The sequence below is a fragment of the Protopterus annectens genome, chromosome 6.part1 (assembly GCF_019279795.1).
Source record: "Protopterus annectens isolate FY-2018-M chromosome 6.part1, PAN1.0, whole genome shotgun sequence".
NCBI classification, from domain to species: Eukaryota; Metazoa; Chordata; order Ceratodontiformes; family Protopteridae; genus Protopterus; species Protopterus annectens.
This window is the reverse complement of record NC_056738.1, coordinates 466,230,127-466,257,455: the sequence shown is the minus strand read 5'-3', so window position 1 is coordinate 466,257,455 and position 27,329 is coordinate 466,230,127. Positions and strand designations below refer to the sequence as shown.

At 44.4% G+C, this 27,329-nt stretch overlaps 1 protein-coding gene across 1 annotated transcript in view; it reads right to left on the bottom strand.

The window, feature by feature from the left end:
• The window catches only part of LOC122805627 (ras-related protein Rab-1B), a gene marked incomplete in the record, with an annotated part of 407,618 nt that overhangs the window by 235,128 nt on the left and 145,161 nt on the right, over positions 1 to 27,329 (bottom strand). The window contains 1 exon segment of the mRNA XM_044075889.1: positions 9,956 to 10,028. Within this exon segment, the coding sequence (XP_043931824.1) occupies positions 9,956 to 10,028 (73 nt within the window).

Below are 27,329 nucleotides of genomic sequence, written 5' to 3'. Positions count from 1 at the left end.
CCTGGAATATTCAGGAACTACTCTAAGGCTAACATCCTGCTATTAAGTGATAACCTGGCAATATTTCAAGCCCTCATAAACCCTGAGAAAACTCAAAGCTAAATTTGAGGCAAGTTTGTCCTCCCAGGCAAAGGACAACCACAAAGCATTCTTCAACTGTCCTCAACCTCAAAGGCAATACATATTGCGTGCAGAGCTCATTGTAAATGGAGCCACCTATACAGAGCCAGAAGATATAGCAAACCTCCTGGCTGAAAGTCATCTCCAACTTTAACCCCCTCCCCAACCTTCCCTCAGAAAATACCATCAAATAGAACTCCCCCTAAAATCACTACAGAACAGGTCCTTAAAGCTCTAAGACAAAGAACACTAAATCAACATGCTCAGACAATATCCCTGGATGCCTTCTAAATAGCATGAAACATGACCCTATGGAATTACTATTTAACTGCAGCTTCCAAACAGGCTTCATACCTCATGGAGAACAGCAACAGTCATCCCCCTGCACAAAGGTGAGCCATCTACAGACCATGGAAATTACAGACCCACAAGTCTCACTAGTCTTGTATGTAAAGCCATGGAAAGAATTATCATGGAGATGATCAATCAAGAAACAGTAAACCTCCAGACACTGGACCCAACTCAGTTTGGTTTCATCAAGGGCAGATCATGCCTACTCAACCTGATGGACTTCTTTGAGAAGGTAACCAAAGCAATGATGAGGGGAAAATGGTTCACACAGCCTACGTTAACCTGGCCAAGGCATTTGCCAATACCCCACTCTGGCACTGTAGACAAACTCAATAGGTTGGGTACAAACTCTTATGTAACTCGCTGGATAGCCAACTAGCTTACAGACAGGATGCAGGAAGTTAGAATTGGGGAGTCTACCTCAGCAAGGAGACCAGTCCCACATGGAGTCCTGCAGGGATTAATCCTCGGAAAGCTCCTTTTTGGCATTTACTTCTCATAAGTAAGGGCTGATGTCAGTGATCTCTGGCTGACTAAATTTGCAGATGATTGCAAATTAGGAGCAGTCACAGAATCCCACACGGACACAAGTGTTCTCCAGGAGGGGCTGACACAGACAAACTGGTGTCAGAGCCATGGACTAAAACTAAATGCCAATAAATGTATAGTAGTATCCTTTGGAAAGTCATCGATACCTGGTAATCACTGACAACACACCCCTTAGAGTTGACCCAGTAGTCAGGGACTTGGGAATAAACATAATAATCTAGACTTTGACCATCATGTGTCGACAGTAGTGAGGAAAGCATTCTATGTTGCGCAACTTATAAAGGTATGGCAGGTATAGCTGGAGGGGTTACCCAAGAGGTAGATAGATGAGCATTGAAAGCTTGCAGGTGCACCAACTCCTCGATGGAAGGGTCTTTGGACTTCCAGCCACCCCTCTGCCTTAACATTTCAAGACTGCCTCCAAAGGAGATGTCTGCTGGGAGCGACTGGGGAGAGCCCTCCCTGTCAAAGTCAGTGTCCTCTGTGACAGATTCCTCTGGGGAATCTGTTTCCTCTTACACGTCTTCTTCCAGGGCATCTCCTCATTGGGAAGCGCTGTGGAGGACTCAGAAGAGGCAAAGCCTTGTGCAGGGGTATCCTGCAGCTTTGCCGCTCACTGTCCAGGCATGGAGGAAGCTCAGGATGAAAGGGAATCCGAGAGAAATGCTCAGACAGGGAAGGAACTGGCCGAGAACCTGCAGAGGCCAAGGTCCTCTCCATGACTGGGAAGGCAGGCAACCCTGAAGAGGAAGAGGGATGGGAGCCCGGAACCACCAAAGACAACCTTGGAACTGTGGTCCCACCCTTCTCCAACGAGACCACCACTGAAGACAAAGAGCTTGTGTGAGCCAAGACTTCAAGAAGCAAGGATAACTCCTGAGAAAACTAGAGACGAATCATGCCCCTTGAACCCGGCAGTGGAGCTACAACCCCGGGAGTCCTCAGAATCAGAAAGAACCAAGGAACTCAGGGCAGGCAGTGGAGCTGAAAGCATAAAAGCTGTCAGCACTGTAACAGCTGGGGGGGGATTGGAGTCCTGCTCTCCAATGCCTCGGTGGAGGTTACAGGAGCAATGTCTGGTGGAATCCTTGGTGAGAAAGTCCCATCTCCAGAAGGCAGTGGAACCCGGAAAGAAACTTCAAGACCCCTAGCCATGAGGAACATATCCACCAACCTCATGTCAACTTCTGTCAGAGTGCTGGAGGAATGAACAGAGAGCGCTGATGGTGATTCGGTCTAAGAAGGGCCTTGGGAAGTGTCCTACAAAGGGATCTACTGAGGAAGAATACCTAGTCTTAGGTAATGAAGTCCTGGTTTCAAAGTTACTGGTAGCACCATAGAAGGGACAGGCACCAAATGGGGGGCTGTAATCTGGGTGGTCAGTGCTGTAATTGGTCGGTACTGAAAAGTACAGTTTTGTACCTACCATAAATGTAGATGTTCGAGGATCCCATTGCTGCAGTCCTTACTATTGGGTATAGTCCGCGTCCAGTCGGCCCGAATACCAGAGTATAAGGCTGACGTCGGTCAGGGCGCATTAGACTGACGTCAGTACGTCAGGGTACTAATGCGCATGACCGACGTCATATCCTCAGTCTTTTCTTGCCCCAGATGCCAGAAGACCCTAAAAAGACAAGGCCCAAAATACCTGCACCAAAAATATGTACAATATATACAGGAATATATACAAAAACATAAGCATGTAACCTCACCTACACAACCACCCCTAAACACAGAGGGGAAGGAGGGAGGGTAAATTGGACTGCAGCAATGGGATCCTCGAACATCTACATTTATGGTAGGTACAAAACTGTACTATGTTCTTCGTTCCCCATTGCTGCAGTCCTTACTATTGGGTAGAATCCCAAAGCAGAGGTAAGGGAGGCTGGCAAATCATAAAGAAGCAGGAGCTGACAACATGCCTTGCAAAACAGCTGTGGCAAAACCAGCCCTAGACTTAGAGTAGATAGGAAGGTGATAATGCTTAGAGAAAGTATGCACTGAACTCCAAGTAGCTGCTTCCAAAATATCCTTAGTTGCCACCCCTTAGAAATGCTGTTGAAGTGGCAGTAGCCCTAGTGGAATGAGGCCTAATCCCAGCTGGAATCTCCTTGCCATGATGGGAATAACAAAATGCAATGCAAAAGCCAATCCACCTAGAAATAGTTTGTTTTGACACAGGCTTGCCCTGTGAACTCAAAGCAAAAGAAACAAACAACTGCTGAGACTGCCTGAAATCCTTAGTCCTGCTTAAATAATAACGCAATTGCCTGTGTACATCTAAAGTGTGCAAAATCTTTTCCCCTTTATTTTGGGGATCTGCATAAAAAGTAGGCAAATGAATAGTTTGGTTTAAAGCCACACTAGAAACCACCTTAGGCATAAAGGAAGGATTAGTGCGTAATGATACCCTATCCTTATGGAAAATCAAAATGGCTCTACTGCCATAAGGGCCTGCAACTCAGACACCCTTCTTGCAGAAGTAATAGCCAACAGAAAAGCAGTCTTCCATGACAAGTATTTCAATTCAGCAGTAGCCGCAGGCTCAAAAGGTTGTAGAGTAAGTTTTTCCAACACAAAATTGAGATCCCAAGCAGGAGTAGGAGCTCTCGTGGGGTCTTATATTCTTTGCCCCTCTAAGAAACTGCTTGAACAAAGGATGCGAAAACAATGGTGGGTCACAATCATAATGAGCTGAAATTGCTGCAGCATGAATCTTAATGGAAGAGAAGGACAAACCTTTGTCCAATAACTCAGTAAGATATTGAAGAGCCACACTCAAATTAGGCTCAGAAACCTGCAAATTCTTTGCTGTACTCCAAAATAAAAATCTCTTCCATTTTTCTGCGTACACTTTCCTTGTACTAGGTCTTCTAGCTTCCAAAATCACATTTAAAACTTGTTGAGGAAGTTGAGACCTGCTGTGTTTCAACACAGAATATGCCAGGCTGTTAGATGAAGAGAGTGAAGCTTGACATTGAGCAGATGACCATCCTGCTGAGATAACAGATGAGGAATCAGAGGTAAAGGCCATGGAGGCTTCCTTACCAGACTCCGTAGTAGTGGGTACCAGTGTTGCCGAGGCCAATCTGGAGCTATTAAAATCATCCTTGGCCTGTCTTGTCTGACCTTTAATAGTACCTTTGGAAGAAGAGGCAGAGGAGGAAAGGCATACACATGAAGGTTTTTCCAACTGAAAGACAGAGCATCCACTTTCCAAGCTGTGTGATGAAACCCCTTTGTGCAATACTGTGGCAGCTGGTGGTTTAGTGGAGAAGCGAACAGATGTATGTCTGGAGTTCCCCATGACACTGTCAATTTTTGAAATACATGAAGATCCAGTTTCCACTCGTGGGGATCCATGATTTGTCTGCTTAACACATCTGCTAAGGAGTTCTGTGCTCGGCAGAAACCTTGCCTGAAGAGTTAGTTGCAAGCTTAGCGCAGTCTCCCATAAAATCATTGCTTGCCTGCATAGAGGATAAGAATGTGTTCCCCCTTGCTTGTTGATGTACCACATGACAGTTGTGTTGTCTGTTAGAATCAACACCTGCCCTGGAAGAAGTAATTCCTTGAAAGCCATTAATGCAAACTGAACTGCTAACATCTCCTTCATATTGATATGTAGATGCTGTAGTCTGGCAGGCCACTTGTCTTGTATCCACTTTCCATTTAGATGAGCTCCCCAAGCAATGTCCGAGGCATCTGTCGTTAAAATCTGACTCGCCTCTGGCCGGGTCACAGAGAGTCCCTTGTTTAGGTGACATTCCTGAGCCCACCACAAAAATTCTTTTTGAAGGCAAGGTATTATTTGAATGACAGTGTCCAAATCCTGGCAGTGCTGTGTCCATACATTTTTGAGATACCATTGTAGCTTCCTCATATGCAGTTTGGCATTGGGAAGCACCAGAATACAAGATGCCATGAACCCTAATGCTTGAAGGACTGTCCTTGCAGTCAGCACGGACTGATGAGATAGTTGATGGAAGTAAAGTGATAGACTCTTTTGTTTGTCCGGGGTTAAAAAGGCCATCTGGGACGCTGTATTCAGTCTCACACCCAGAAAGCACATGTCTTGAGAGGGTACTAGACTGGACTTTATTTCGTTCACAGAATACCCTAGGCATCTTAGCACTGCTATAACATATTCCAGATGCTGTAGAAGGTCTTCCTTTTCTTGAGCCAGAATCAGGCAGTCGTCCAAGTAAGGATAGATTTGAATTCCTTGAAGCCTGAAGTAAGCTATCACTGGAGCCAGATCCTTTGTGAATACTCTGGGCGCAGTAGATAAGCCAAAGGGCAATGCAGAGAACTGATAATGAGAATTTCCAGCTCGAAACCGCAGATACTTCCTGCAACTTAGCCTTATAGGCACATGAAGGTAAGCTTCCTTGAGATCTAAAGTTACCATCCAGTGATCTTTGCCCAGCAGAGGTAAAAGCTGTTGTAACGTCAACATTTTGAACTTGGGAATGTCCAGAAAAGTGTTGAGGAGAGATAAATCCAAAATTGGTCTCCACGTGTTCCCCTTCTTTGGTACTAGGAACAGGCGAGAATAAAATCCTAGGCCCCTTTCTGATACAGGGACTGGCTGAATGGCCCCCATCTGGAGTAACTGTGAAACTTGCTTGTGAGCCTCTTTTCTTTGTGGAGGAGGAACGTCTGGCATGCCTTTGAAAGGGGGCATTGTATGGAAATAAAATCTGTAACCGTGGTGAATAATATCCAACACCCATTTGTCTTGAGTAATTAAATCCCAATTTTCTCTGAAAAGAGACAGTCTTCCTCCCAAAGGAGCTGCCAGACGAGAATCTACTGGCAGCTGAAAAGACAGGTCATTGGGTCTGTTTACGAAAGGACTGACCCCTGCCCTCACCAGAAGTCTGAGCAGGTGAACTCCCTGTTCTAGGCCTAAAAGAACCTTGAGCCCTGCCCCTACCACGTCTAGACCTACCCCTAGACTGGGAATCATAAGCAGGATATGTCCACCCCTTAGCAGGCCAATTTCTACTAAACTTAGGTGGCTGCACCTGCAAAAAATCTTTAACAGTTTGCATAGACTTAGCTTTGTCCTCCATTTTCTATAAAACTGCTTCCACAGGCGATCCAAACAACACATCAGACTGTAAAGGAGCATCCAAAATCCTTGTCTTAACATGCTCAGCTAAATTCTGATCCTTCAACCAGGCATGCCTGCGAAGAACAGAACTAGTAGCAGCCACCCTGGAGGAGGCCTGTACAGCATCAAAACCACATTGCAAAGAATGCTTACCCACTTGTTCAGACACATGAACCAAATCCAGCAACTCTTTACACTCAATACCTTCCGCCAAAGCATCCACCTTAGATTTTAATTGTGAAAGGAGATAATTCTGATATTTTAGCATGTGAAACTGACAATTCAACGCTCTCATGGCTAGAGTGGAAGAAGTATACACTTTCTTTCCCCACCTATCCAAAGCCCTTGCCTCTTTATCAGTGGGAACAGGATTTTTAACCACAGAAGCTTTAACACCTTTAGGCCCTTGAGAAATAGTTTCTGGGTCCGCCCTAGGACTCTTAAACAAATACTTATGAGCTTGGGCACCCTATAATACCTATCAGGCTTAACAGGAGCAGGAGGCAAAGAGTCAGGGTTCAGGGAAGCCTCTGCAAAAACATCTTCCACCACATTCAACACAGGAGGAATAGCTAAGGGCCTATGCTGGGGTAAAAACAAGAATTCCCTAAGCCTTTTCCTGGAATCAGAGTAATCCTGGCCTTCCCATTTAAAGTGCTCCCGCATGGAATGCAGAGTCTCTGAAAATGAGAAATCCTCAGGAGGAGAAGCTGTAGGAGTGGAATCATCCACATCAGAATCAGAATAAGTAGGATACTCCTGCAAGTCTTCCGCAGAAGACTCTGAAGCCTCTGAACACTGTTCAAAACTATCAAACTCCGGTTCCACCCTAGGCCTCTTATCAGGCGGGGGCATAGAACCTCTAATCATAGTAATCAAATCTTCTGCCATTTTAAGCATATGTTTCTTAGGTACAGAACCCGAAATGCTAGGAGAAGCCCCCACTGAAACTGAACTAGGCCTACCTCTCAAAGAAGTTTTGGCAACAGAAGGAGAGGCCCTAACTACCTTGGGAAGAGAGGGAAGAACAGTGACCTGAGAAGCCCCCTCAGCCTGGCCTACCTCCTGAGAAGGCACATCCTGTAACAGTAAAGTTTCTGCCTGAGACTCCATGGAAACTCCTGGCAAAACCTCTGGCTCCACTGAGCCTTCTAAAGAACCGGCGTCCGGGACTGCCGGTTCATCAACCCTAGGCTTCGCTGTTTTGTCCTTGCGCTTCTTGGACGAAGCGGGCGTCGGAGCATCCGACGGCATTTTATAATTGCAACGCTTCCCAAACACTAACCTGGCACAGTCTAACCTCCTCTTAATAGTGCGTTTGTTAAACCTAGCACAAGAGCGGCAACCAACAACGTCGTGCTCAGGCCCTAAACAAGGTATACACAAGGTATGGTAATCCCTATGAGGTATCTGTTTCCCACAAGAAATACAGTTATTCACTTTTTCTGACATCCGGTTAAATACTGAGGCAAGAAAAACCAAAATGTTCCCCAACGGGGTACTTAGCCAACTCTGTTTCGGTCTGAAACTCCGGTTTCGGAAATATTTCAGAACGCCAACCTGCACTCGCAAAACTGCTTCTGCATCGGACCATGCGGCAAAAAAGACTGAGGATATGACGTCGGTCATGCGCATTAGTACCCTGACGTACTGACGTCAGTCTAATGCGCCCTGACCGACGTCAGCCTTATACTCTGGTATTCGGGCCGACTGGACGCGGACTATACCCAATAGTAAGGACTGCAGCAATGGGGAACGAAGAACATCTTGCGATTCAGAACTGGACACCAAAGTCAATACCATAGCTTTTTCTTGGTACTTAGTGTCGGTTCTGCTGAGTGCATGAGAACCAAAGATTTGGGTCTCTTGGGTGCCAGAGCCAAAGGGGACACCAGCACAGAGACAACTCTTCTTGCCATGATCAATTTTTGAGGAAGATGGCGAAGACGCATCCAATTTAGATTTCCTTGGCTGATTGGACAAAGCCTCATCAGATTGCTTAATCAGTCCTTTCAAAATAAGTTTGTTTTTCCTTTCTATGAGGGCCCGCTGACTAAAAGCTTGACAAATAGCACAATCCTCTTGTAAGTGCGCCAAGCCCAAGCAAAAACACAAGACATATGCCCATCAGAATTGGGCATTTTCCTTCCACAATTATGGCACTGTTTGAAACCAGTTGTTGTTGTGTCTTTCGGCTTTTCCCAGTTAGGGGTCGCCACAGCAGAACTCCGGTCCGCTAATGATTGGCAGTAGATTTTTACATGCAGAGTTGCCAGCCCTGACGCACAACCTTCAATGAAGGTATGCCCATTCACACATGTCTCCACACAGAAGACGCTCTAGCCGAGAATCGAACAGGACAACGTCTTACTGTGAGGCGACAACGCTACCGCAGCACCACCACCGCAGTGTTTTACCAGTAGTGCCTTTAATCTGCCATCTTGACTATCAGATCGCAGAAACATCCTCACAGCTGCGCACACACACTGGAAAGAAAGAGAGAAAGGCTACCAGCAATGGTAGGCTAGAACTACCAGGAGGTAGATTAGAGGGATAGGGGCCACCAACAATGGTAGGAGATACCACAAGGTACTATGGTTGAAAAGGCACTCATTCACAAAATAGATTTAAAAAAAATTATAATTTTAGATATTTCTAAAAGAGGAAAACTGCCAACAATGGTAGAAAAGAACAATGAAGTATAAATTGAGAGGGACAATATAAGGAAAAAACAGAAGGTGAAAATTTTTAAACTGGGTAGGTAGTACAGGTTATAGGGAATATTCCCAAGATTTAACTAAGGAACGAAAATACACAGTGCAAGAGAAAGTTTGGCTGATACGTCCAATGTAGAAGAGCGGCAAACAAGATCTGAGGTAATCTAGAGAGCAGCATTCTGGGTAGGGACTTAGCTCAAGAGTTGTTGATTCTCGTGAGCTGTTATAACAGCCGAGCCAGTTCTGACAGTTGGAACACAGTCCCACACATCAAGGATAAATGAAGATTGACATCAGATATTAGATTATAATGTTCAGACTACCGGAGCACATAATACAATGACTTCTTTCGGGGCATACCCTTCATTCCTCTAGTGTTTTAGCAGCTCACCAGCCTCTAAAAATTAGGCACCATACAAATAGCAAACTCAGTCATCACCACTCACTGTCCTCATTGAACTTTGGACATTAGTCCTACATACAAAAACACACTAATGATGGGGTTAAGAGGCAGCACTGCCAACTAACCCTATTTATAAGGCTGCCATGCCATCTTGCAAGTCAAATAATCATTTATCACTGACACTTGCAAGACTAAAATTTCATTTTCCAATCTAGACTGTGCAACACAAACATAACTTCAAAGAGAAACAAAGGCTAACTGGTTTACCTAGTCTGCCAATTTCCAAAACCAATGGATAAGTTACTGAGCCTACTTAACCAAGTGCCTCTTTTCATAACTCTCCCAATAATTTACCCATATCTGTGTCATGTGCGTCATATTTTATTAATCTCTCGGTATTTCTGATCACAAAAAAATGTCTTCCTTAAGGTGCATCCCATGCATGCATCACCACAATTTCTGGGGGGGGGGGATTTACATCAAACAGAGGAGTGTTCATCATTCCAGACCCCCTATCTCCAGGGTCCCTGCCAATCAAATAATTTGACATTCAGTTGCTAAACATACTCAACCGGCCAATATGCAAGAAAAACAGGCCTGCATCTGAATCAAGTCTTCCAATGGTTATCATATGTATTCGACAAACAGACAAATTTGCAAAAATTTTAGTACAACACAGTGGAAAGAAATACTCACTGCAAATCGAAGGAGAAGACATGACTTTCCAACACCAGAATCTCCAATCAAAAGAAGCTTGAAAAGGTAGTCACTATAAACAAAGAAAAAAATTGCACATTTAAAGTAAAATAAGTAAACTATTATCAGGGTCTCACCTATTCATTTACTTGAGCAGAGCTGGAAAATGGACAAATGGGACTCTAGGTCCCCCAAACCATTTCTGTATCCCATTATTTGTCTCTCCCCATTTTCCATCAATACTGTTCAAACCTGTCAATGTACAGGTTATTGTCTTCTTTACCTTTACAAAGACGACAAACATTTGGATTTAATTTTTAACAATTATTTAAAATTTTATAGCACTGACGCTGAAGGCCATTTGTGAAAAACTCCCATTTAAAACAGACATAGCAAGAGCAACAGTAAACTTGCCGACCCTAGAAGCTCACATTCACTGAAAATGCACCTGGCCAGTGGTGGATTAAGTACACTTTGGAACCCTCATCGTTTTCAAACCATGGGACCCCTGCAAACATTCTTTGGGCTATGCATAAATCTATGTACTTATTGATTCACCATACTGAATGTATTAAATTATATTCCTTGTTTAATTACAGCAATATTCGTTACTTTTAAGTTTTGATCATTTTTCCAGTAAGCAGTGAAACAAAATGTATACCCATTTTAGAACATGTCCACAACAAAAGGCCACTCAAGCCGTTGTCATTTTAATCCACCAATATCAATGTACACAATCTCTGCAGAAGTGAAAAAGTTAACCGAACAATTCCACATTTGAGAGTTATGGTTGTTGATGACAAATGACTTTGCATTTCAAGTGTTTCATTTACAAATACAGTGCCTGATCCCCTTGAAAAATGAATTGCCTATGTTACATTAAAAATGGTGTACTAATGATATTGCCATAACATTTCCTGAACTAGATGAGCTATGCAATAGGGAATGGCTGGCAAACAACAGGTTCACAGTTAACAGGCATGCAGTCCTGTAGACCATTAAGGAACCTAGCTCAAATTCCCAGTTGTTCCAAATCATTGTCTGATTAAGTGACTTGCTCAATGTCACAAAGTAGGTAAATAAAGGTGGAAAAAGTTCAAATACTGCACCCTTACCCACAAGGAACATGTCAGAGTTTTAACTAAATGCTAAAATCCTTTCCGATCTTTTAGGGGAGACTGTATCACAGCAATTTGCTCAAGGTCAAGACTGTTTTGACCATCACACCAAATAATGCAGACTACATGTCCTGACAAATATCAACCTCTGTAGTTGCTAGAGGCTATACAGAAAGCCCTGAAAAATATCTATTTCTAAAATGCAACTTTAGACTAGAATTCATCAATAAGCCTAGATTCTAGAACTCATTCATTCTTTAGTGCAGTGAATAAAGCAAAGCAATAAACAAATGCTGCTTTATAAATTATATATTACAGCATACTTTTTTTTGGGGGGGGGGGGCTTACATTTTTGAATTATACCTACAGCACATTTTTGACTTCACTAAGTTTTCTCTGTCATCAAGAATAGTTATCCTTTTGGACATCAGTGCAAGTCTGACCTACTTGAATGGCTAATAATTTTATATTGTTGTAAAATACACTTCCATAGTCATAACCAGATCATAGACAAATGTGGCCCTATGCACGATAATAAATTAGGCCCCCACCAGCCATACCAATATCCCATTACTTGGCCAACTCTCCCCAGTTACCATAAACACTGCTCAAACTTGTCAGGTGTACACATTTTCTTCTTTACTTTTACAATCATACAGATGTAGGTTTCATTTAACACATTTCAAATTTCCTAGCAGAAACACTGGCTGCTATTTTCTAAACAAAACACTCGCATTGAAAACCTATTTTGCATGAGAAACGATGGACTTTTCTCTTAAACCCCACATTTACTGAAAATGCATCTGGCAAACCCATTAAAACTACAAGACACATGCTGAAAGTCATACTTCAACAGCATATAGTGAAGTACTAAATAGTGTCCACGTATTTTTACTACTAGGGGAAATTTGGCCAAGGCATCAAGGAAAGTACAGCTGTGTACACTTACCATAAATGTAGATGTTAGAGTGTATTCACTGTTGCAGTCATCATATTTGGGTTATCCCTGTCAGGGTAGCCCTTGGCCGGCCCAAATACCAGAGATTTAGTATTTCTGCGTCAGTTGCTGTCGCTTGAAGACCGACGTCAGGTAGTTAATAGCATAAAGTAAGGCAGCCGACGCCATTACATTAGTTTTTCTTGCCCTAACCTGTCAAGAGCCCCCAAAGTAGGAGGCCAGGTTCTGGTGGAAGAACCACACCAGTGGAAAATAAATACCAATATATCCCTTGTAAGGAAACAACAAGGAAGAATGGTAATTAAAGGAGAAAGAGAATAAAGGGGGATGGAGGGAGGGAAACCAGAACTGCAACAGTAAATACACTAACATCTACATTTATGGTAAGTGTACACAACTCTATGTTCTTAGTGTTTCACTGTTGCAGTCATCACATTTGGGTAGATTCCCAAAGTTGAGGAAATGGGTGGAGGCAGTCAAGGAAAAGTACAGTTTTGTACCTACCATAAATGTAGATGTTAGAGTGTATACACTGCTGCAGTCATTACACCTGGGGTTATCCTGCCTTCAGACGGTCCCGCAGTTGGCCCGAGTTCCAAAGTCTTGGTCCGGCGTCAGTTGCTGTCGCTTCTTCCCTGATGTCAGTGCGCCAGGGGTATATAAGATGCAGCCAACGCCATTTTATTCAGTTTTTCTTGCCCCAGATGTCAGGTGCCCCCAAAAGGGTAGGCAATGCAAATTGCTAATAAAACATACATATGAAAAGCAATCAAAAACTTTCAGTTACCAGCAAATACTCCCCATAGGTAGTAAAGGGTAGAAGACTTAGGTACATACCAGCAAGTAAGAGGGGAAGGAGGGAGGGTTAACCTGGACTGCAGCAGTGTATACACTCTAACATCTACATTTATGGTGGGTACAAAACTGTACTATGTTCACTGTGTTACACTGCTGCAGTCATTACACTTGGGTAGAATCCCAAAGCTGAGGTAGGGTGGCTGGTTCTATAAGGCATTAGGGGTGGCTATAAGGCCCTGCAGAACTGCAGTGGCAAAGCCAGCTCTGGATTTAGAGTAGAGAGGCAGGTGATAATGCTTGGTGAAGGTATGTACAGAACTCCAAGTGGCTGCTTCCAAAATGCCCTTGTTAAGTACTCCTCTGAGGTAGGCAGTTGAAGTGGCTGTTGCCCTGGTGGAATGAGACGTAATGCTGTTAGGTGCAGTTTTCCCATGGTGCGTATAGCAGAAACGTATACAATGCCCTATCCATTTTGAAATTGTCCGTTTTGAAATGGCTTTTCCCTGTGTTCCTGCAGCATATGCAACAAATAATTGCTTAGTTTTCCTGAAAGCTTTTGTTTTATCCAAGGAGAAGCATAAAGTTCAGTTTTGTACCTACCATAAATGTAGATGTTAGAGTGCGCATACAGCTGCAGTCATCACACTTGGGTTATCCTGCCGTCAGGCGGGTCCTCGGTCGGCCGAATTCCAAAGTCTAGGTCTGGCGTCGGTTGTCGTCGCTTCTTCCCTGACGTCAGTGCGGCAGGGGTATAAAAGAGGCAGCCGACGCCATTTTCTTCAGTTTTTCTTGCCCCAGATGTCAGGTGCCCCCAGAAAGGAAGGCAATACATGATGTTATGCAAACATACATAAGTAGATAAATCAAAACAGTAGTTGCAATCAAATACACCATAAAGGAATACCCCAAATAGGTTGTATGTTAAAGGTGTTTGCCATAAGCCCTGTCCTAAGAGGGGATGGAGGGAGGGTAACCTGGAATGCAGCTGTATGCGCACTCGAACATCTACATTTATGGTAGGTACAAAACTGTACTATGTTCATCGTGCATACAGCTGCAGTCATCACACTTGGGTAGAATCCCAAAGCTAAGTAAGGGTGGCTGGTACTAAGCGGAATTAGGAGGGGCTAGAATGCCCTGCAGGACTGCTGTGGCAAAGCCCACTCTAGATTTTGAGTATAGTGGAAGGCGGTAGTGCATGGTGAAAGTGTGCACTGAACTCCAAGTAGCTGCTTCCAAAATGTCCTTGGTAGGGACCCCCCTGAGGAAAGCTGCTGAGGTAGCTGTAGCCCTGGTGGAGTGGGATCTAATGTATACAGGCACTGATTTTCCATGAAATGAATAACAAAAGCATATGCAGTGGGCTATCCATTTTGAAATAGTCTGTTTGGAAATAGCCTTTCCTTGAGCACCTGTAGCATAGGACACAAAGAGCTGCTCAGATTTCCTGAATGACTTTGTTCTGTCCAAGTAATAACGAAGTTGCCTGTGAAAGTCCAAGGAGTTTAGTAGCCTCTCCCCTTTGTTCTGTGGATTTGGATAAAAAGGTAGGTAAATGAATAGTCTGATTCAAAGCCACACTGGATACTACCTTTGGCATGAAGGTAGGGTTGGTTCGTAAGGAAACCATGTCCTGATGGAAAATGATGAATGGTTACACAGCCATGAGGGCCTGTAGTTCTGAAACCCTGTGTGCTGAGGAAATAGCCAGAAGCAAGGCTGTTTTCCAAGACAAGTATTGTAGCTCTGCTGAAGAAGCAGGCTCAAAAGGAGGCAGTGTCAGCTTCTCCAATACAAAGTTGAGGACCCAAGCTGGAGCTGGTGGTTTCTGTGGGGGTTTTATATTTTTTGCCCCTCTGAGGAACTGCCTTAATAGAGGATGTGAGAATAAGGGAGGATCCGTATTGTATTGTGCTGAAATGGCTGAAGCGTGGATCTTGATGGAAGAGAAGGAAAGGCCACTGCTTAACATCTCAGCTAGGTACTGTAAAAGCTAAGGTATATTTATTACCCAAGGATTCTGGCCCTTTGCTTGATTCCACGAACAAAATAGTTTCCATTTGGCGGAGTAGGTTTTTCTAGTAGAGGGTCTCCTGGCCTCCAAAATTACATCCTGTACCTCCTTGGAGAGGAGAGTCTGTTGGCAAATTAAGGTATTTTCCATGCAGCTAGATTTAGAGTTCGGAGCTGGCTGTGAAGGGTCTTGTAGTTGTGCTGGAACAACAGAAGAGGAACTTGAGGTAGGATCCATGGTGGTGAGTGTGACAGGCTCTTTAGGAGAGGATACCAGTGCTGTCGTGGCCAATCTGGAGGAATGAGAATAATTTGTGGCCTCTCTGCTCTGGTTTTTAATAGGACTTTGGTCAGTAGAGGTAGAGGCGGGAAGGCATAGACTGTCAATGCTGTCCAATTTAAAGAGAGTGCGTCCACTTTCCAGGCCTGTGGATGATAGGTCCTTGAGCAGAATTTTTCCAACTGGTAATTTCTGTGTGTAGCAAATAGATCTATGTCTGGCTGTCCCCATGCTTGAGTTATCTTTGAGAAGACTTGAGGATGCAACTTCCATTCGTGTGGGTCTGTCATATTTCTGCTTAAGTTGTCTGCCAGTGTGTTTTCCTTCCCTGGCAGGAATTGTGCCTGTAGTTAAACTTTTAATTCCAATGCTGTGTTCCATGGGGTCATAGCCTGCCTGCACAGGGGGTATGAATGCATCCCTCCCTGTTTGTTTATGTACCACATGACTGTGGTGTTGTCTGTCCTTATTAATAGCTGGCCTGGATGCAGTAGGTCCTTGAAGGTCATAAGAGCATTTTGCACAGCTAGCATCTCCTTTTGGTTGATGTGTAGGTGCATCTGTTTTTGGGACCATTTTCCCTGGATGCACTGATCTGCCATGTGTGCTCCCCAGGCGTAGTCAGAGGCATCTGTTGTGATGATTTGACTTGCTTGTGGTATACAGAAAGGGAGATCTGTGTTTCTTTGGCATGCTTGAGCCCACCACAAAAATTCCTGCATGGAATGAGTGGTAAAATTGTTTCCAAGCTGTGGCTGTGTTGAGACCATAAGTTCTTTAGGTACCATTGTAGTTTCCTCATATGCAGCTTTGCAAATGGTATTAGTAGGATGCAAGATGCCATGAACTCCAGAGCCTGCAGGGTTTTCCTTGCAGTTAGCCTGGTTAAAGTTGCCATTTTGTTGAAGTATTGAGACAGTTGCCCTTGTTTGTCTGGGGTGAGGTACGCCATCTGGGCCATTGTATTTAAGCTGGCACCCAGGAAAATTATCTGTTGAGAGGGTATTAGTTTTGATTTCTTTTTGTTCACTGTGTACCCCAGGCAGTTTAACAGTTTTATTACAAATGTCAGATGCTGCAATAGAATGTCCTTGCTGTCCGCTTGGATCAGGCAGTCGTCCAGATATGGGTAGATTTGTATTCCTCGTTGTCTGTAGAAAACAATTACTGATGCCAGGCATTTTGTAAACACTCTGGGCGCAGTAGATAAGCCAAAAGGCAATGCAGAGAACTGATAATGGGTTGAACCTGCAAGAAATCTGAGGTATCTTCTGCAATCTTGTCTGATAGGAACATGCAGGTATGCCTCCTTGAGGTCCAACGTTACCAGCCAAGACTCCTTGCCCAGCACGGGAAGAAGCTGCTGTAACGTGAGCATCTTGAATTTTGGTACCTCTAGATGTGTTTAGAATAGATAGGTCTAAGATGGGTCTCCAATCTTTGTCCTTCCTTGGTACCAGGAATAGTCTTGAATAAAAACCTTGACCTTGTTCTTTTGCAGGTACCTCTTGAATTGCTTTCATATCCATGAGAGCGGAAATTTGTTTTTGTGCCTCTGCCCATTGATTTTGTGGCAGGTTTGGCATGCCTCTCATTTTTGGAAGGGTGTGAAAGTGGAACCTGTAGCCTCCGTCTATAATATCAAGAATCCATTTGTCCTTTGTAACAATGTGCCAGCTTTTTTGAAAATAAGGCCAGTTTTCCACCCAAAGGTGGGGGGAGTCATTGCGTCCGTTTTCTAAATGACTGTCGTCTATCTTCTCCACCTCTTGGGGCTGGTGCTTGCCACTGCCTAGCTCTGTAAGATCCTTGAGGTTGTCCTCTACCCCTTGGGCGTCTGTATCTACCCCTTTGGGGTCTGTCCATGGCTGGAAAGGACCAATTTTTTGAAGGCCAGTTTCTGCTGAAGCGTGGAGGCTGCACCTGCAAGAAATCTTTAACTGTTTCCATAGATTTCGCTTTTTCCTCCATTTTCTTTAGTACCTCCTCAGCTTTAACACCGAACAATACATCTTTTTGTAGTGGTGCATCTAATAACTTTGCTTTGACATGATCTGGTAAGGTTTGCTCTGAGCCAAACATGTCTACATGACAGACCCCGTGACAGCAGCTCTACATGAGGCCTCTAAAGCATCAAAACCACACTGTAAGGTACGTTTCCCCACTTGTTCTGCTCCATGCAACAAATCCTGCAACGCTTTCAAATCTGGTTGTTCTGTTTGTGTCATTTTGCTTTTCAGCTGATAGCAAGAACTGCTGGTACTTTAACATATGAAATTGACAGTTTAATGCCCTCATGGTTAAAGTGGCTGATGTATACACCTTTTTCCCCCCACCTTTCTAATGCTCTGGAATCTCTCTTTGAAGGTAAAGGGTTTTTAGCAGTAGAGGCCTTAATCCCCTTGGGACCCTGAGAAATACTTTCTGGGTCAGCAGTATGGCTTTTATAAAGGAACTGTTGAGAATCGGGAACCCGGTAATATCTGTCTGGTTTAACAGGGGCAGGAGGTAAAGAGTCTGGATTAAGACTGGCTTCTCCGTACACATCATCCAAAATACCTAAGACAGGAGGAATAGCCAGGGGCCTATGCTGGGGAAGCAGCAGAAATTCCCTGAGCCTTTTCTTGGAATCTGAGTAATCTTGGCCTTCCCAGTAGAAGTGCTCTCTCAATGTATGCAGGGTTTCCCCAAAAGAGTAGTCCTCGGGGGGGGGGGGCGAGGGAATAGGCTCCTCAGCATCAGAGTCTTCAAATGGGGAATAGGCGTAATCCTGGTCCTCAGAAAGGTCTGAGGTAATAGAAGCCTGGTCTGAGGAAGGGTAGTCTTCCTCCAACCTGGGTCGTTTGTCTGAGGGGGGTTGAGAACCCCTGATGAGTGTAATCAAATCCTCAGCCATTTTAAGCATCTGTTCTTTAGGCATGGGGCCTTGAGAGGGGGTCTGATGACCCTGTTTTTTAATTTTCATTGGAGCTTTAGATTTAGTGAACGATTTAATAGAGAAGGAGGTAGGCCTGAAAACGCCTTCAGAAATGGCAGGCCGCTAAACTTTGTTTCTCCGCCAAGAGTGGCGTCGGTATCTGCAGTGGGGATGGAGACCGAGGAACCTGCGACCTCAGGTACTGAAGTCGCCGGTAAAATAGTTTCATTGGTAGTCAGGGGCTGCGTAGGCGCCTCGCTGAGAACCGGTAGTCGGCCTTAGCGTGATCTCAGTACTCGGTGCAGGCCTCGGATGTCTGTCCTTATCCTTGCGTTTTTTGCCTAAAACTGACATCGGTATATCAGACGACATGATATAATTAAATTTTTTGCCAAAATAATGAAGGGTGAACTCCGCCCGGCGCTTAATATTGCGCTTGTTAAACCTAGCACAAAAACGGCAGGCCGAGACGTTGTGGTCTGGCCCTAAGCAAGGTATACAGTAAGAGTGAAAATCCTTATGCAGTATTTGCTTCCCACAAGAAATGCAATTATTAACTTTGTCTGACATCGGTCTGAGGCAAGAAAAGTTTCCCCAACGGGGTACTTGGCTTTAAAGAAGACTTCGGCTGAAATACTTCGTAAATCTCAGGAGCTGGCCGACCGGCACTTGCGAACTGCTTCTGCTTCAGGCACCGCGCTGCAAGAAAGACTGAAGAAAATGGCGTTGGCTGCCTCTTTTATACCCCTGCTGCAATGACGTCAGGGAAGAAGCAACAACAACCGACGCCGGACCTAGACTTTGGAATTCGGCCGACCGAGGACCCGTGATGACTGCAGCTGTATGCACGATGAATATCTGCCTGTGTATGTCCAAGGAATGCAGTAGTCTCTCCCCTTTGTTCTGTGGGTTTGGATAAAAAGTTGGCAAGTGAATAGTTTGGTTTAGAGCCACACTTGATACCGCCTTTGGCATAAAGGTAGGGTTTGTCCTCAAAGACACCCTGTCTTGGTGGAAAATGATGAAAGGTTCCACTGCCATTAGTGCCTGTAATTCTAAAACTCTTCGAGTCGAGGTAATTGCCAGGAGCAGAGCAGTTTTCCAAGAGACATATTTTAAGTCTGCTGAGTTAGCTGGCTCAAAAGGAGGTAAGGTTAATTTCCAAGACAAAGTTGAGGTCCCAAGTTGGAGTTGGTGCTCTACGGGGCGGTCTTATGTTTTTAGCCCCTTTCAGGTACTGTTTTAGCAAAGGATGGGAAAAAATTGGTGGATCAGTGTCATAATGAGCAGAGATGACAGAGGCATGGATCTTAATGGATGAAAAGGAGAGGCCTTTGTCCAGCATCTCAGTCAAGTATTGTAGAATCTGAGGAATGTTCGGGACAAGAGGATCAAGGCTGTAAGCCTGGTTCCAGGCACAGAATCTCTTCCATTTATCCGAATAGGCTTTCCTAGTGCTAGGCCGTCTGGTATAATTGAATTTTCTGCCAAAATAATGTCGGGCAAAATAAAAGACGTTTAATAGTGCACTTGTTAAACCTAGCACAAAACCGACAACCAGTGATGTTGTGGTCTGGGCCTAGGCATGGGATACAATAGGAATGGAAATCCTTATGAGGTACTTGCTTCCCACAAGAAATACAATTATTAACTTTTACTGACATCGGTCTGTGGCAAGAAAAAGTTTCCCCAACGGGGTACTTAGCTTTGTGGAAGACTTCGGTTCTGGATTCGGAATGAAAATCTCATGAGTCTGCTGATCGGCACTTGCAAACTGCTTTTGCATCGGGCACTGCGCGGCAAGAAAAACTGAAGAAAATAGTGTCGGCTGCATCTTGTGTACCCCTGGCGCACTGATGTCAAGGAAGAAGTGACAGCAACAGACACCGGACCAAGACTTTGGAACTCGGGCCGACTGCGGGACCGCTTGATGGCAGGATAACCCCAGGTGTAATGACTGCAGCAGTGTAACATGATGAACATCTAGAGGAATGGCTAGGATGCCCTGCAAGACCGCAGAGGCAAACCCTGCCCTGGATTTGAAGAGAGGCAGGTGGCAATGCTTGGTAAAAGTGTGAACAGATGTCCAGGTGGCAGCCTCCAGGATGTTCCTGGTGGGGACTCCTCTGAGGAAAGCTGCAAAGGTGGAGGCTGCTCAGGTGGAGTGTGTCCTGACCCCCTTGGGGGGAGGCTTTCAATGCCATCTGTAGCAGAAATGGATGCAGTACGCTATCCATTTGGAAATGGTTTGCTTGGAGATGGCTTTACCTTCTGGCACTGTAGCAAAGCTAACCAGCAATTGATCAGACTTTCTGAAGGATTTAGTCGTGTCCAGATAGGATCTGAGCTGTCTGTGCACATCTAGAGAGAGTGAAGAACCCTTTCCCCCTTGTTCTGGGGATTAGGAAAGACGGTGGGAAAATGAATGGATTGGTTGAGAGCCACACTGAACACCACCTTGAGCATGAAGGATGGGTTAGTTCTGAGGGATACCCTGTCTGCATGGAAGATGATGAAGGGTTCCACAGCCATGAGAGTTTGCAGCTCAGAGACTCTTCTGGCTGAAGTGATGGCCAGAAGGAAGACAGTCTTCCAGGAGAGAAATTTTAGCTCTGCAGAAAAAGCTGGTTCGAAAGGGGATAGGGTGAGCTTTTCCACGACAAAGTTAAGGTCCCAAGCTGGTGCCCTTCTGGCGGGCATCAAGTTGCTAGCCCCTCAGAGGAACTGTTTGATCAAAGGGTGTGCGAAAAAGGGGCTGCTCAGTGGGAAAATGAGCAGATATAGCAGAGGCATGAATTTTTATAGAGGAGAAAGAGAGACCACTGTGTAGTAGGTCAGCTAAGTAATCCAGGATGAGAGAAATGGAGGGCTGTGCCGTATTGGCTCCCTTAGCCTGGATACAGGTGCAGAACACCTTTTCCATTTATCTGCGTAAGACTTTCTGGTGCTAGGATGTCTGGCCTCATGGATAACATCCAGAACCTGTTTACCAAGGATGGCAGATTGGTTTGGGGTTAGGGAATAAGCCAAGCTGCCAAATTGTTTGGGGTTAGGGAATAAGCCAAGCTGCCAAATTGAGTGTCTGCAATTGGAGTTGCATGAATTCCCCTTCCCTCTGGGTCAGGAGGTTTGGAATCTGAGGAAGATGCCATGGAGGCAGCGAGGACATGCTGCACAGCAAGGGGTACCAGTGTTGTCGGGGCCAGTCTGGAGCTATAAAAATATTCCTTGGTTTTTCCTCCCTCATTTTGAGCAGTACCCTAGGGATGAGATAGAGGGGACGAAAGGCATAGACCAAGCCATGCAGTGATGCTCCCTGGTGCAGAATTTGAGCTGATAGTTGGTGTGGGAGGCAAAGAGGTCAACCTTTGGGGTTCTCCATTTCTGAGTTATTAGGATAAAGGTACTTCTGTTGAGTTGCCACTCATGTGGGTCCAGAAGGTTTCTGCTTAATTGGTCTGCCAGAGAGTTGAGAGAGCCTGGTAGGAATTGTACTAACAGGTGCAGGTGCATGTACTAACAGGTGCAGATGCGTGGAAGAGGCTGTGAGCCAAAGTGTCATGGCCAGCCTGCATAGAGGGAAGGAGTGAGTCCCTCCTTGCTTGTTGATGCATCACATCACAGTGGTGTTGTCTGTTTTGATCAGAAGACCCCTGGAGAGAGAAAGGGTTTGAAAGCTATCAAGGTGTGCTGCACAGCCATCAGCTCTTTTTGACTGATGTGCAGTGGGATTTGTTGTGGGCTCCATTGGCCTTGTATGCACCTGCTGTCCAGGTGTGCAACCCCAAGCATAGTCTGATGCGTCTGTGTTGAGGGTCTGGGTGGCAGGGGGTGGGGAGAAGGGCAGTCCCTTGTTGTAGGAGCATGCTGTTTGCCCACCAAAGAAATTCCTTTCTGAGGCAAGGAATTATAGGTAGAAGAGTTTCCAGGTCTTGAGTGTTGACACCACAGGCTCTTTAGGTACCACTGAAGTTCTCATATACAGTCTGGCATATGGAATGAGTAGTAAGCAAGATGCCATGAACCCCAGAGCTTGCAGGATCTTCCTTGCAGATAGCTGGGGCCTGGTGGCTAGTTGAGAGAAGCAGGCTGTCAGGAAAATTTGTTTCTCTGGTGTAAGGTATGCCATCTGAAATGCTGTGTCCAGACTTGCTCCCAGAAGATTATCCTTTGGGTGTGCAGCTGTTTGTATTTCTTTTCGTTGATTATGTGCCATAGAGAGGTTAGTAGGGTCTGTACAAAGGCCAGGTGCTTGAGCAGCTTTTCCTGGCTGTCTGCCTGAATAAGGCAGTCATCCAAGTATGGGATAATTTGAATATTTCTTTGTCTGCAAAAGGCAATGGATGGAGCCAGACATTTTGTGAAAACTCTGGGAGCAGTAGATAAGCCAAAGGAAAGCGCAGAGAAATGAAAGTGTTGAGATCCTGCCCTGAAGCGGAGATATTTCCTGCATGATTCCCTGATAGGAATTTGGAGGTAGGCCTCTTTTATAGATCTAGGGTGGCTAGCCCATGTATCCCTGGAGAGCATCAGTAGCAGCTGCTGGAGGGTGCACGTTTTGAATTTTGGGATCACCAGGAAGGTGTTTAGAATGGACAGATAGAGGATGGGGTGACAGGTGCTCTCTTTCCTGGTCACCAGAAAGAGTCTGGAGTAGAAGCCTTGGCCTGTTATGTAGGAACATGCTCTACTGTCCTCAGAGAACCGGGTAAGGATTTGCTTTTGAGCATGTTCAGAACCATTAGTCCTTGGTAATGGTGGCCAGGTGCTTGAGTGAAAGGAGAGTTTTCCTCCTAGGGTTAAGTGAAGGTGGGCAGAGGGGGGGTGGAGGAGGTGAGTCATTGTGAGTTCTTACCATAAGGGGGTGGCTTAGAACTCCCTGGTGTTGAACTGGAGGTAGTCCACTGCTTAGATCTCTAAATTCCCTGGGGCTGCTGTCTGGGGGGGTCTGTTTCCATGGGTCCCAGGCTGGGCTGGTTTACTCGGAGCAGGAAAGGACCAGTACTTGGAGGGACAATGCCTGCTGAACCTAGGGGGCTGGACCTATAAGAAATCCTTAACTGTTTGCATAGATTTTGCTTTTTCTTCCGTCTATTTTAAGGCCTCTTCTGCCTTAGTGCCAAATAAGTTATTTGTGCAAGGGAGCATCCAACAATTTAAATTTGACATGGTCTGGCAGGGGTTGTTCCTTAAGCCATGCATGTCTCCTAATGACCGATTCAGTGACTGCTGCCCTGCAAGAAGCTTCTAGTGCATCCAAACCACAGTGCAAATTGTGTTTAGTTACTTGACTTGCAGAATGCATTAAGTCTTGTAAATCTTTAGATTCTGCCCAAGCAGGAAAGGAAGACATTTTTTTGTTTAAGGCGTTCCAAGGTATGTTGCTGAAATTGTAGCATATGGAACTGACAATTTAGTACCCCAATAGCAAGGGTAGTTGAGGTGTATACTTTTTTACCCAATCTGTCCAATGCTCGAGAATCCCTGTCTGAGGGGGTGGGATTCTTAGCAGAGGTTGCTTTAATCCCTTTTCGTCCTTGAGAAATGACCTCAGGGTCAGCTGTTGGATTTTTAAAAAGATATTTGTGAGAGTCAGGGACTCTATAGTACCAGTCTGCTTTTCTGGGAGCAGGAGGTAGGGTGTCAGGAGTACAGCTGGATTCAAGGAAAACATCATCCACAACATCCAGGACTGGCGGGATAGCCAAGGGTCTGCGTTGCGCAAGATCTAGGAATTCCCAGAGTCTCTTTTTAGACTGAGGGTAGTTCTGACACTCCTATTGGAAATGCTCCCTTAAAGTATGCAGGGTTTCCCCAAAGGAAAATTTATCTGGGGGAAAGAGGCTGAAGGAATGGATTCCTCTGCATCAGAATCCTCATAAGTGTAGAGGAGTTCCATGTCTTCATAGTCAGACGCATCAGATTCATCTGACTCTGGTTTAGACAAAACTACAGGGGACAGATCTTTCTTTTGGAGGGGATAGCTTGACTTTCCCTGATCGGCATGACAAGGTCTTCTGCCATTTTAAGCATTTGAGACTGAGGCAAGGTAGCAGGTGCCTGAGAGTGGGTCGGTTTCTTGGGTGTGTTTCGAACCAGGGCCTAAGAAACTGTCATTTTTGAAAGAATAGCAGTCACGAAAAAAAATGTCTGTCGCGATTCGGTAGTGCGAAGGACTTCCTCAGAAGCGGGTACTTGCTCAGCGGCTCCGGAACCATCCAAGAGAGACTACCGCAGGATTCTTAGTCGAAGAAGAGTTCTGTGGCATACCAGGCTTTGAAAGGGTCTCGATAGCGACCTGCAAATCAACTGATTTGGGCATCAGGATCTGTGAAAGCGCCTCACTGAGTACCAGAGGACTGACGACTAGCTTAACATAAACATCGTCGGTAGGTCTGGACCCGTGCGGTCTATATCTTTACGTTTTTTGGGAAGATCTGTTGTCGGATGGCTTACAGAAGCCATATCAGAATTAGAGGACTGCAAACAAAAACATCTGGCTACAATAAGGGCCCGACAACAGATAGTTCTGGTGTTGAACAAAGCACAGAAGCGACAACGGGGGACATCGTGGTCTGGGCCTAAACAAGTGACGCAATAAAAGAGTGGAAGTCTCGGTGTGGTATTTGCTTTCCACAGTCGAGATAATTATTAACTTTTTCTGACATCAGAAAAAAGGATCCCCAACAGGGTACTTAGCTTTAGAAGACTTCAACTTCAATTCGGAGACAAAAACTCAGGTAGCGGCCAACCGGCACTCATGCGAACTGCTTCTGCTTTGGGCTCCACGGCAAGAAAGACTTGTGTAATGGTGTCGGCTGCCTCACTTTATACTACTGACGACCTGACGTCAGTCCTCAAGTGACAACAACCGACGCAGAAATATTAAGTCTCTGGTATTCGGGACGGCCGAGGACTACCCTGGCAGGGATAACCCAAATGTGATGACTGCAACAGTGAAACATGAACAACTTCCCCTACCCTTTTCAAGAGCTGCCATTACATCTTTTACATCCATTTGATCTATCACCAACTCAAGCCGATGGGACCTCAATTTAACATCTCAACTGCAGGATGACACACTCAGGAGTGCAAAACCCCCTTATGCTGACCTGTAGTGTCTCCAATCGATCTACCTGGTGCGACAGTAGAATCCCTCAGCCTTCGGCACAAGTGTGTGCTACCTGTTTTACCACTTGCACTGACATACCACAGGGTAAGCGGACAACTGCATTCAAACTGAAAATGAAGTTCATTGCTGTTACAAGAATGAAAGTGCTCATTTGTGGATACGGTTTTACAAGAACCTTGCGGCTTCTTCTGGCAGCTAACTCAGTTTATGTTTTACAAGTTTTCTTTTTGCCTCCACTGCTTTGGACGGTTTGTCCACAAACTTAGTTATTAAATGTACCTTGGATGCCCAATTTTTACCGCTCAAAACAAAATGCCTAAAAGGAGATCTAAGACTGAACCATCATGGATGTTGCTAGCAATGTTTCTATAGCTACAGGAGATTCCCAATATTTATAAAATGGGATTTTGGTCAGCAAGTCAATAAATGGACAACATAAGCCATGAGACTAGGGCATTTGTCTATGAAGTTCACAAAAAGGAATGGTGTCAAAGGTTTTAGGAAGTTGAATGCAAGCAGTATGGACAGTCTGGCCCCCGTCTAAAGCTTCTGTGCCCATTGTCAAAGAAAAAAAAATAAAATAAAAAAAAGACTAACTGAAGACACATTTGTAGTTGAGGATTTGAGGTCACCTATCCAATGGATAAATAGTCCAGCAATAATGTGTTCCATATCATTTACTGAGATCTGTTGTGGAGAAGGACAACTAATCTTCTTTAAGTTACAGGTACAGAGCTTGTGGAGAACAAACAGATGCAGGAAAAGACGGATGACATGGTGCGTGATACTTCAAAGACACAAAAGCCAGGAGTATTATCAGGCTATGCATCTTGTGTGTTTAGTTTTAGAAAGAGCAGAAGCCACTGTCAAAAACAGGCATCTCGATGGTGTATTGTAGGGGAGATGAGGTGTGGAAGGAGGGAAGTTGCAGCTACATATATTTGGTAAGGATATTACTTTGAATGACAAAGTCAATACAAGACATTATTTAATAGAGGTAAGTTACTTCTGAGCATCATACAGCTGAAGGCAGCCTTGTGGTTGATTTTAGTATTGGAAGCAATTCTAAGCACATAACTGTCTTTGCATTCTTTAACTGCTAACCTGTGGGTCTTGCTTAATACCTTTAGTTTTTATAGTGGGGAAAAGGGTTATTTTTTCAAACAAAGCAGCATAAGCTTTTTCTTTGTCCTAGAGAGTTAATGTACTCCATCATACAGTCTTTTCTTAAGTTTAAGACTTTGGAGTGCAGGAATAGTCTCTTTTTTAACATTTACTCATAAAAGAACTTGGAGCAGTATGCAAAGGGTTGTGTATGGCAGTTGCTCGTTTGTGATATCTTTAGAAATAAGACAGACGTTGTGTGTGTGAAACTTCACTTTTTTTTTTATTAAATCACTTATGAGACAAGCAATTATACATTTGTACAAATGAAAACAAACTATAAATGATGTTTTTACCTGCAAGCATTATACATTACTTATAATCTAGCCAGTCACTGTCAAACATTACAAAGCTCATTCAATTTCTGCCTTCCCTCAAACCTCATTCCTCCTCCAAAACATTTGCTTATCTTGTTCATACAATTCCCATTTTTTTCTATGTAATTTGCTCCTACCCTTTTCTAAAGATCCCACATACAGTTTTTTCTCAGTTATTATATTCACTACTTCAAGTACAGTTGGTTAATACTAATTTCCATTTTCTAGCAATTGCTTTTTTGGTAGCCACCAGAACTCAACTTAGCAAGGCCTTACTATGTTTAGGCAATTCAGATTCTGTACAAGTAAAAAAAAAATCATTTATTTAGTTACACTAATTTGCTCACCCAGTATTTCTGTTAAGAGTAGCCGGCAGTGAATTTTTAAAGTCTGCCAACTCATTACATTCCTAGAAATTGTGCTTCCAATTTATCAGTAATAAGTTAGCTTTAGTTCAAAGACGCACAGGTTATATTTTGCTGCAAAACTGAACTTCTCATTCTTCTCTCTAATGTTATAATACTCCCTTTACAGGTCTTACAGCTGTATACAAGTAAACTTAGCAAAGTAGCACATGTTCAAATGATCACTCATGCAGTCTTCGCTATCTGAGTCATATCCTGTCAAGGATATAACAGCTGGCCAGCTTCCAAAGCTTCACAGCATCTTCCACTTGC